At 39.4% G+C, this 12,204-nt stretch overlaps 1 protein-coding gene across 1 annotated transcript in view; it reads right to left on the bottom strand.

Annotated features, from left to right (window-relative positions):
• Positions 1-12,204, bottom strand: part of ATP8A2 (ATPase phospholipid transporting 8A2) — a 504,492-nt gene that overhangs the window by 399,577 nt on the left and 92,711 nt on the right. Inside the window, exons 11-15 of the mRNA XM_029938484.1 lie at positions 11,247-11,412; positions 5,968-6,095; positions 5,087-5,164; positions 2,340-2,428; positions 54-98 (exon numbers count right to left, since the gene is read on the bottom strand). Coding sequence (XP_029794344.1) covers positions 54-98; positions 2,340-2,428; positions 5,087-5,164; positions 5,968-6,095; positions 11,247-11,412 — 506 coding nt within the window. The remainder of the gene's footprint in view (positions 1-53; positions 99-2,339; positions 2,429-5,086; positions 5,165-5,967; positions 6,096-11,246; positions 11,413-12,204) is intronic.

The raw sequence follows: 12,204 nt of genomic DNA on the forward strand, positions 1-12,204 counted from the left end.
TTGTTCCAAAACCCTTCCCACTAAAACATCAAGAAGCGCTAGAATCTACTTACCAAAAATCATCTGAGGATGGTTCTCTTGTCAGTTCTGGAAAATGACTGACAGAAAGAGGGAAACAGAGTGTTCACAAAACTGTGATCAAAAGAAGCACTCACACAAAACATTCTTCAGGATAGATCACATATTAGGCACGAAATAAGTTTTGATAAATTTAAGAAAAATGAAGTCACATCAAGCATCATTTTGAACTATAATGCCCAGAAATCAATTATCAGAATGAAACTGAAAATTCAAAAACATGTGGAGAGTAAACAATATGCTACTGAACAACCAATGGGTCAAAGAAGAAATCAAAAGAGAAAAATATGGTGAGACAAAAGAAAATGGAAATGCAACATAGTAAAATTTCTGGGAGGTAGCAGAAGCAATTCTAAGAAACAAGCTCATAGTGATAAATGCCTACAACAAAAAAAAAATCAAGAAAAATCTCAAATGACCTAATTTTATACCTCATAAAACTAGAAAAAAAAAAGAAACACAATCTCCGTGCCATATTAATTTCCTTAATTTAAGGAAGAAAGTAGCAAAGATTAGGGTGAAAATAAATATGGGGGAAAAAAGATCAGTGAAACTAAGAGCAGGTTCTTAAAGAAACTTCTGCACAGCAAAGGAAACCATCAACAAATGAAAAGGCAACCTACTTAAAGGAAGAAAATATTTTTACATCATATACCTGGCAAAGAGCTAATATCTAAATATATAAAGAACTCATGCAACTCAAGAGAAAAAAATCTGATTAAAAATGGGCAGAAGGAGCAATGTCTGGGTGGCTCAGTGTGTTAAGCATCTGACTTCAGCTCAGGTCATGACCTCGAGCCCTGTATCAGGCTCTCTGCCATCAATGCAGGGCCCACATTGGATCTTCTATCTCCCTCTCTCTCTTCCCCTCCTCCACTCATGCTAGCTTGCCCTCTCAAAAATAAACTTTTTTAAAAATGGGCAGAAGATCTGAATAGACATTTTTCTAAAGAAGAAAAATAGATGGCCAACAGGTACATGAAGAGATGTTAAACATCACTAATCATTAGGTAAATGAAAATCAAAACCACAATGTGCTATCATCTCCTACCTGTTAGAATGGCTAGAAGAAATAACAAGTGGTGGCAAAAATGTGAAGGAGAGGAAACTCTTGTGTGCTTCTGGTGGGAACATAAATTGATGCAACCACTATAGACAACCATAAGGAGATTCCTTAAAAAATTAAAAGTAAAACTACCATATGACCCAGCAATTCCAATTCTGGGTATTTATCTGAAGAAGTTGAAAACACAAACTCAAAATGGTACCTACACCCCATATTCACTGCAGCATTATTTAAAATAGTCAAGATATAGTCAAGACATCCTCCTGTCTATAAATGGATGAAAAGATAAAGAAAATATGGCATATATGCATGGTGGACTATTACTCAGCCATAAAAAAGGAAAATCTTGCTATTTGTGACAACATGGATGGACCTGGAGGGTACTTCTAAGTGAAGCCAGTCAGCGAAAGACAAATCCAATATGATCTTACTTATATGTGAAATCTACATGTAAGTAGATATAATAGTTTATTATTACAATAATAATAAACTGTTAGATACAGAGAACAGGTTAGTGGCTGCCAGAAACAGGCAGTGTGGAATGGTCAAAACAAGTGAAAGGTTCAAAAGATAAACATCCACCTATAATACGTCATGGGGATTTAACATACAACATTGTGACTGTAGTCAATAATAAGTACTATCCTGCATATTTGAAAGTTGCTAAAAGAATAAACCTTAAAGCTGCAGTGCAAGAAAAAATAAAAAATTTTTTTAATGATGTGTGCTGACAAATTTTAACTCAACTTATGGTGGTGACCATTTTGCAATAGACACCAACACAGAATCATTATGCCGTACATCTGAAAGTAATAATGTTACATGTCAGTTATACATCAACTTAAAAAAGAGGCATTCCAATCAAAATATGAGTAAGGCATTTATAATTATTAGATTATAAATATAAATCTATATAAGTTAAATTTATAGAACTAAAGTTTTACAATTAAATGTATAGCATTTAATCCATGGACTTATCACTGGCAAATATTTGCAGAAATAAACTGTGTGTTAACTGTGGTTCAAAGTTGGGACCCATTAAATTTTAAACACATTCAGTAGTTATCACATATCTAAATCCCTTAGAAATATCCTTTCCAAATATCAAAAAGGTATTCAACTAAGCAACTAAAAATAAACTTATTTTGTTGGAAGAATACAAATCAAATTTTTAGTAAGTGGTACACAAACTTACCCATAGGTTACCCCAGCAATGCTACACTTCTTGAAGTTCATGATATTGCACGTAAGAGTTCCAGTTTTATCAGAAAATAGGTATTTCACCTAAAGCAAAGAGTGGAAGAAATGTATATCAAAACTGTACTAAGATCTAGAGCCCAATAAATAGTCTTTCCTTCTCTAATTTTCAAATTCTCTATTAATTTTTAAAGGTCAATTTCCTTAAAGCAAATACATTTTATAATTGCATATATATTAGAATACATTTTATAATTATTCATTAAATATCAAAATATATTTAATACATAGACCACCTAAAACATTTTCCACTAACCAAGCCTAGGATCTAGTTGTATGGAAATGTGCAAAGGAGGCCTCACGAACAGCCCTGGGGCCAAGTCCATCTCTAGGCACGAGCACCAAGTCCAGCCACAGGACACCTATTGCTCTCCGGGATAGTCCCACGGTCTCAGACAGCACCCTGCTCTCACCGTTCACTCCATCACAACAAGCTCAGACTTGGGCAACCCTCAAACTATTTCTTCTCACTCCGCTCCGACCGGATTAAGAAAGCATACCCTGAAACAGCACAGATCAAACATGAAGCTCGTCCATCAGAGTCAAGGTTACAACGACATGAAGGCAGCATAGACCCACTAAAGATTATGTCAACTTTCTGCGATACAATGTCTTACAGATTTTATACACAAAGCTCTTGATGAAAAGAGAAATTTCTATCGGTCACAATTAACTGAATGTAAAAGAGATGAACTCCAAATGCGGGTGCTGTGAGTTACGTTCTCTCCAGCGGATCATGTGATGGGGAAGGAGAACAAGCTCAAGATCACATGAGGACTGTTGCCCACTTCGGCCTCTGTACACAAACTAGTTATGTGGACTCCAGAAGAGTCACCTCTTGCTTCTTGGCCCCGATTTCCACATCTATGAAACAGAGAATATGTCATGGATTGGTGTAGGGAGAGTAATTAACAGAATTGTCTCCTGTAAAAATTCCAGTTTCTCAATGGCTTTCAAGAGGGGCCGTGACTGCTACTGGAGGGACTCCAGGGATCACAAAGGGAAGCCGTGCTTTACTGGTTTACGGAAGAGGGATTAATACGGGCATGTTTATTCCGTACTTTTTCTTAATGATACAACAGAGGCAAATATACTTATCAATTACTTTTAAAGCAAGCAAAGGGTCTTCAAGTAAAGGAAAATTATTAATGTTCCTAAAGAATTCAAATATTACATAGAAATTAAAATTAGTAAAGTGTGTGTAATTAATACTTCAACTATAATGTCTTTTTTAAGTTTACTTATTTATTTTGAAAGAGAGTGTGAGTGGAGGTGGGGCGGAGGGAGAGGGAGAAAGGGAGAGAGGGAGGCCGGGGAGGGCCAGGGGCAGAGAGAGGCCGGGGAGGGCCAGGGGCAGAGAGAGGCCAGGGAGGGCCAGGGGCAGAGAGAGGCCGGGGAGGGCCAGGGGCAGAGAGAGGCCGGGGAGAAAGAATCTATCTATGCGGGGTTGGAACTCACAAACGTGAGCCAAAGCCAAGAGTAGGACGCTCAACCGACTGAGCCACCCAGGTGCCCCTATAAACAACTTTTTATATGAAGTCTTGGGGTATAAAAAATTCAATAGAATTAGCCTTCCAATAAGCAGAGTTTCCTTCTGCCCCCCCCCTTTTTAAAAATTAAGATATTATATCACCATGTTAAAAATGAAAGTTTTCTAGTGAGGAATTATCAAGATTTGCTCTCATTCTACCTACTGAATTTTAACTTATCCTCAAGTTCCAAGTCAAAACTACTTCCCCAAGCAAACTCTTCCCATGTCCCCAGTTAGGAGGAGTCATCACCCGGGGTACGACTTCAACACTTTTAACCCTTCCATCACTGGGAGCCAGTTTAGCACACTGGGCACTGTGTCAAACTATGACTGAGGCGACCGGACACGTCACACCAGGCACATCCACACCCTCGAACAGACTTGAAAGGCTCAGGACAGAAATAGGTATCACATCACTATCATGTCCCTCATTTTACTGTATTTATATTTGGAGAGACTGTTGCAGAGATATAGAAGAGAGACTGATTCTACCTGAAAAAGAGTTCAAAGAGGAGGCAAATTTAGTCTGACCTATATGGCACCCACCCACCAGGGCTGTTGAGAGGTTTAAACAAGCCGTGTTACACAAAATTATAATCTTTAACTGCAATGCATTCAGAAGAGGGCATTCCTTGCAGTAATTTCAAGATATGATGAAGATAAAATGCAAAACACAACTCGTTAAAGGCAACAGGGGTTTCAAGGGTGGGAGCAGAAAAGTCATTCCCTGGAATGTTCCAGAAATAAAATCTGAAACATGTGAGAAATTTCATAGATTTATGGCCTTCAAATTAGTTCCCCCATGTTTGGTAAGGTTACCCAATGCCTGCATATCTGAACCATCGTCTGTCCCTGTCATTTCCTCCTGATAAACAATTTTAACATCCAAAATAATGTTGTACTTTATTTCTTGTGTTAATTTTTTTTTGCAGGTACCTTCTAGGTAATAATACACTGACGCCTCAAAAAAGCAGGTCAAAACCAACTAATGTTTCTATTTAATAAGACTGTACTTTCAAATGCTATATATATAGCTCTTCGGACATCAAAACCACATCCACAGAGAACTGTTTTTCCAAAGTGTCTCAGGGTTCTAGTGCCGGCCTCCCCAGACGCCGGTGTCACCGCTGCCCGAGTCCCAAAGCGGCTCTCACCTGCCCCAGCTCTTCGTTGAGGTTTGAGGTCCTGGCCATCGCAGGGGTGTCGTTTCCCAGATAATACATATCCGTGTCCTGAGAGAGAAGGGGGTGGGGAGGATGCTTCAGAAAATAATACCATTAATCCTTCACTTCGGTTAACACAGAAAAGAGGCTACAGCAGATAATATAAATGCTCATTTTTAATTTGGGGGTGGGGAATGTACAATGGCCATTAGTATAGAAAACACTGTGACAGAAGAAAATATGCAATTTATACACAGAAGATTTGGATGCAAGATGATCACTGCATGACCCAGTCTGACCCACTCTTCTGAGTGCAGCCAGTACCTCATTCACGAGATGGTTGGGAAGATGAAATAAAAATGCACACTCTCCAAGTACTGGCTACAGTAGCTCCTTAAAAGTTCCACCCCACTCTCGCAACAGAATCCAAGTTTATGGTCACCGTGAATTTGATCTCTAATGCACAGTGAGACAGACACACCCACGAGACCTTGCCTCCAGTGCTAACGAGACTGTAAAAGCAGGAGTGCATGCACAGCCATTTCATCCCCACTCACCAGACGGAGCCCGCTACACACCCTGCTTCCATTATCTCACTCATTCTTCACAAGATGGCGCCGGTCAGGCACCAACTTCCTCCCATTTCATAGACTGGGAAGTCGAGGTATCAGGTCACCAGTCATTGTCATCACCAGCTCAGGGGTCCCCTGCCAGTTCTCTGGCCAGTTTAAGTTCCAGACCCAATCATAAATTAACCATATTCTTCCTTTTCTGGGAGCCCAACTGAAGGGCTAAGGCTCTGAAAGACTACGAGAAAACAGTGGTTGACATCACTCCCATAAGTCAGGTTCAAGCTCTGCTCCGATACTCACCCAGTTTATAAAAAGGGCTTGAGTGTACTTCACGACCTCAAGAGTCACCAACAGACTGATGGGAATAAGATTGTTGTACAAGATGATGAAGGTCAACAAGTTATATCCGAAATTATCCGAGGTTGTGTCTGTGGAAGAAAATCAGAGTATCTGTATAGCTTTAGTTCACCTCCACTCAGTTTCCCTTTATTATTGAGGAATTTTTCTCAAAGATGTTCATGTTTATGTATAAATTTAGGATTCAAGTTTAAACAGGGTTTGAGCACCTACTACTACGTGGCAGGAACTGTGTATGCAGCAGGGTACATCTACTGAAGGAGGACATTACTGGCATTACTAACATTGGGACAGGAGGTTTTCAATGGGATGGCACAGTCACTGAAGGCCATTCATAACAGCGGATGTAGTCAAATTTTGGCAGAAAAAGAAGACAGCTATCTAAAAAGGATGTAGAAAAGAAGACAGGAATTTCAAATGGCTTTAGGGAATATCTACAACCTCACTAATAAGGTAAGAGAGTCTATCTAGGATATTCCAAAGAGTCTGTAAGATTAAAAAAGAAAGGGGTCAATGGTGGCAGGCAGAGAGAGAGAGAAGCAGGAAGATTTGAGCCTATTTACTAAAGAGAAGAAAATGGTGACAGAGGAGGACCCCTAAAGATGGAAAGAGACCCCTAGAGCACAGACTCCAAAGCAGAAGTAGGGTCAGCATGGACCAGAAAAGGGAGTAGGAGAGGGCTAAGAAGTACAAGGTCTGTATCTAAAGAGAAGAGTTCTCTTCCTGAGGACCACGATACTCTGGGTGAAGGAAAGAGTCGTTCGATCTTAACTTGGCAAGAGGTGAGGAAATGTTGTACCAGGCTTAAGGTTTGGATTTAAAAATACCTCTTCAAATCATGAGAGACTTTTGAATGCTGAGAACAAACTCAGGGCTGAGAAGGGAGGGGGGAAGGGTGGTGATTGTCATGGGGGGGGCACTTGTGGGGAAGAGCACTGGGTGTTATATGGAAACCAACTTGGTAATAAACGATTTAAATAAAAAAAATAAAATAAAATAAAAATGCCTCTTGAGGAAAGTGGGATTTCAAGAAAGCCAAAGGCTAGGATTGAAGATTCAGAATTTGTAAGCACTTCAAACCCCAGTTGAGTTCTTCCTCCAGGAAATCAGTCAAATGGTGGTGCTTTGACTCGGCTTTAGAGTTCTGGAGGGTAGTGTGCCGGCCAGAAGGAGGCCTGTAAGGGTTAACAGGGAGGAGGCACAAGTGGCCGGAAGTTGGTACCTTGGCACCATCACCTCATTTCCTCTCACCTCCCAAGGCTTCTATTTTTCCTGCCAGTTGCTTCTCTTCTTTCTAACATGTTCTTTTGAATTAAGCGGTTGCTAAAGAGCATCTCTAAAGTACCAATACTTAACCAATGTCCTTGACGTTTCATTTGCTTAGGAATAACTGCCAGTTAGAATCCTGTATTAAGAAATCTAAAATTTCAGGTTTCAATACCGGCCAACAATTGCTTCGGATCATAACACAGAGTGTCAATCAGTAGAGTACATTCAGGGAAGACCCTACGCAAAGAAGTTCATTCGGCCAAAAACAATCAAAGGGAGGTGAGCGAGGGCAGAGTCAGAGAAACTGAAGTCAAAGCCTCAAGACTGACAATGCAAAATGTGAAATCTGATGGCTTGTGCCAGAGCTGCTCCAACTATTCCATAGGAAAACAAAGTAAAGAGCATTATGGGTGGACCCATAATGCAGCTAGTACTGGAGCTTAACATTAGACTATTTTTATGTTTATGTGTTTTTGAGAGGGGGAGGGGTGGAGAGAGAGGGAGACCCAGAATTCAAGGCAGGCTCCAGGCTCCAACCTGTCACCCCAGAGCCTAATGTGAGGCTCAGAACTCATGAACCATGAGATCACGACCTGAGTCAAAGTTGGATACTTAACCAACTAAGCCACCCAGGCACTCCACCGTAAGGCAATTTATATGCCAGTTTCCACGAATCCTGTATACCAAGGTAGTGGCCAATGCTGTTTATTTACCCAGATCATGACATTTTGAAACTATATATGTACAGAAAGTATCAGACTTCATATTTGAAGCTGGACATATAATAAAGTCCAAATCCAAATTTTAAGAACCAAAACCAAGGGCTTTGATCCAACCCACAACTCGAGTCATGGTCCTATTTGTAAAAGTGGCAATAGTTCTCCTGAGCACTAAAAAGTGTTTCATTTTTCTGCATGAGATAATTAGAAAAAGAAAAAATGTTTTGACAGTTTAACCAAAATATATTTAAAGATAGGAATAACAAAAACTTCAAGAAAAGATTCCAAAGTTTTAAAATCCAAATTTAGTTCTCAAAATATTTTGTCATTAAATTGATTTAGCTTCTGGAATTGCTGTGTAAGGAGATGGCGAATCTCTCAAATAAAGGAAGCAGCAGAACTGGGCAAAATTGTCAAAAACAAGTATTTAAAGTGCTTGGAAATTAATCACAGTGCATACAAAAAATTCAAAACCATGTATTTAAAATTATCTACTTAATCTAAGTGGAAACTTAAGGCTTTTATGTCAGAGGCTATTTCCTGCTCCTTTCCCCTTAAGCCATGATGCTTAGGTTCTGTTCGGCCAGGCAGATGGAACTTGAGGCTCTGATGCCCCCAACCCCAGCTCCACGTCGCAGCAATTCTGTCCCAGCGTGAGGCAGGCTGCTGCTCCAGAGGAAGGCAGATTGTCAGGACAGAAAAGCCTGATGAAGATGTCATTATTTGGAACACAGCATCACAAACGCCATGCCGAGGGCAATGCCGAAAATAATAGAGATCCCAGAAGCTAACAATCAGGGAAGACTTGTATCTCATGGTACTAGTAGGAGCAAGCAAAACAGAAGACTAGCAGAAATTAAACAGGGATATCTGTGGAAATAAATGACCAAAGCAACCTTGGAAAGATCGAACTCAACCCTGTGGCCTAGGAAATCACGTCCATGCACAGGGCTGCACTTGCTGAGGAGCGCCTTGTGGACTACTATTCCCGGACTGAACAGGGTCAGATGTTAAATCCTGCCAACACTGAAGGCACCATACAGCCACACACAGATCAGATAAGGGAGTTTTAGCACAACCTTACAATCTCAAGGTGTTTAAGCACAACCTTGGGCCAATATGGCAGGACCTCTAAGCTATGCTGACCTCAGGAATCCAGGTTTAAAAATAAAAACAAGAGTGACTGCTAATGAGGACAGTTTTTTTCCCTGCAGTGATGAAAACATTCTAAAGTTAAGTAAGCAGTAAAGGTTGCACAAATATGAATATACTAAAAACCTCTATATAGCTTAAACTATACATTTTTAAAGTATTAAAAAAGTAAAATTTGGGGGCAAGGGGGGAACCTGAGTGGCTCAGTCAGTTAAGCGGCTCAGGTCATGATCTCACCACTTGTGGGTTCAAGCCCCATGTCGAGCTCTGTGCTGACAGCTCAGAGCCTGGAGCCCGCTTTAGATTCTGTGTCTCCCTCTCACTCTGACCCTCCTCCACTCACACTGTGTGTGTCTGTATCTCTCAAAAATAAACATTAAAAAAAAAAAGTAAAACCATGGAACTAAAACTGAGCAGTAACAGCAGAGACTATACACTGCAGAAGAAAACACTTTACAGGATTTTTCCAGGAAAATCACTAAACAGATAAACAATAAACAGCAACAAGCCCCAGGAGGAAGAGGAAACCATCCTGAATTGCCGCAACACATTACCTAAAGCATCCAGTTTTCAACAACAACAAAAAATATAAAACATATAAAGAATCAAGAAAAAAAGCAATGCCTCTGAGGGGGACCCAAACGATGGACCAAAGACTTCAAAGAAGCTATTATAAAGAACCAAAAGAAACTGTTTAAAGAAATAAAAGAAAGTATGATGACAAAGACTAATCAGAGAACACTGATAAAGAGATCAAAGAACCAAATGCAAATTCTGAAATTGAAAAGTATGAGCACTGAAATGAAAAAAAAATCACCATGAAGCTGAGGAGATGGGAGGTAGCACAAGACAGTTACAGACAAACTTGAGTATAAATCAATAGATTACCCAATGTGAAGGACAGAAAGAAAACAGAGTAAGAAACATTAACAGAGCCTAAGGTCACATCATGTGGACCAACATATACATAATGGAATTACCAGAAAGAGAAGTGAAGATGTAGCAGAAACAATATTTGAATTAATAGTAGCTGAAACTCCCCAAAGATGATGAAAAATGCTAAGGTACACATCCAAAAAGCTCAACAAACTCCAAATAAAATAAACTCAAAATTATTGAAAACCCAGAACAATTTTGAAAGCAGCAACAGGAAAGTGACTCACACACAAGGGGAAACTTAGTAAGATTAACAACTAACTTGCCATCATTACAAGGGAGGCCAGAAGGTGGTGGAATGGCCTATGCAAAGTACTGAAAGGAAAGAACATCAACCAAGAATTCTCCAAGAATCCTGTATCAGCAAAACTATGCTTCAAAAACAAAGGAGCAATGAATACACTCCAAGATAAAAACAGAATTTGTTGCTGTGCAATGAAAGGAAGTGACACCAAACAGGAATTAAATCCATGTAAACAAAGGATATCAGTAAAGGTTACTATACAGGTACTTCTTTCTATCTTTTCTCTTGGATTAAAAAAAAAATGATGAAATGATTCTAAAATTGCATTGTTGGACTTCTATACAGATGTAATCTATGAAAGCACAAAGAAACGAGAGGATGAAACTACATGAAGCAAAGAAATAACATGAGCTGGTAACAAATCTACAGAAAGAAATAAAGGGTACAAGAAATAGTAAAAAAAAAAAAATATGTTTTTGCTTAATAGGCATAAGATTATATAAAGCAACTATAACTATGTACTGGGTTGATAACAGATGTAATTTATATGATAATAGCACAAAGCAGGGGAAGAAATGAATCTGTACTGGAGTTAAGTTTCTGTATTTTACTGGAACTGAGTATTAATCTGACACAGATATTGATAAACTAAGAAATTTATTCTAATCCCTAAGAGCAACCACTAAGAAAATAACTCAAAAAATAGTTAAAGATATAAACATATGAATACAAAACAATCCCCAAACGTGTCAATCTTCATTTAATCACATGATTCCTAGTCTTCCAACAAGGCAGCCACAGGAATTAAGGATGGCATGGCCACCCACAGAAACCGAACTTGAAAAAGATTTCCCACAACTGGTTCAATCCTACTTCAATGAGTGCTCCATCCCGACACTTACCCATCTTCTTGATGTACCAGTTCTTTCCTCCTTGCGACCCATTCCAGTACAGGGCGCCCACTGAGCTCACCAAGGCCATGACCAGAAGGATGCCAAACAGCACCAGGATCTGCACGTTGGTCACCTTCTCAACATTCGATCTTTTGAGAGGTGCTTTTGTGGAATTCTGTACAACAGCATTAAAACTCAATGAGAGTCAAAGAACAGGGTTGGGGTTAAGGAGTGGGGGAAAAAGGAGGGAAGTTAACCAAATTCAACAAAAAGTAAAAGACGGCATTTTCTTTCCAATAACCAGTGAAATTAACAAGTGCACCCCACTCCTGAATTGACAACTAGTTTGAAATAAAGAACATTTCAACTCTTCATGATTCAATCTGTACATATGATTACATTTTAGTATCAAACTGGCTACTTTTGCAATCTTAGAAAACAAGTTCCAAATCATTTACATTTAATTTAAATCAGGATGTTACTAATTCAAGAGACACTTAAAGATTCTGTACCCTAAGGATCTAGAGTAAGTCTTCAAAGTAATATAGCTCTATAATTAAAATACAAACAACTATTTCTGAAGTATAGATTCCCCCCCAAAATTAAGGGGGGGGAAAAAAGACACACACAAACACATAGACATCAAAAATAGGTGTGCACATGAAAAGATGTCACAAAGAATGGACAAAGGGCTCCTTCGGAAAACTCAACAAGAAATAAGCAGGTACGTCGGGAAGCGGCCCGTGAGAAATCTGTCTTGAATTATAAAAAAGTGGAAACAGGAAAGTACAACAAAAGTGGAAGACAGCCTAACCATCAATGAACATCTACAGTATATGCTTTCTGACTGCCACTGGGGAAACCACCCAGCTCAAACAGGAGCCAGTGTTGGCAAGTGAGTTTAGAAAGATTCATGAAAGCCAGAGTCAAGGACCCCTGCATATCAGGGGGAAAATTTGGGACCACA

Source organism: Suricata suricatta, chromosome 4 (assembly GCF_006229205.1).
Source record: "Suricata suricatta isolate VVHF042 chromosome 4, meerkat_22Aug2017_6uvM2_HiC, whole genome shotgun sequence".
Lineage (NCBI taxonomy): Eukaryota > Metazoa > Chordata > Mammalia > Carnivora > Herpestidae > Suricata > Suricata suricatta.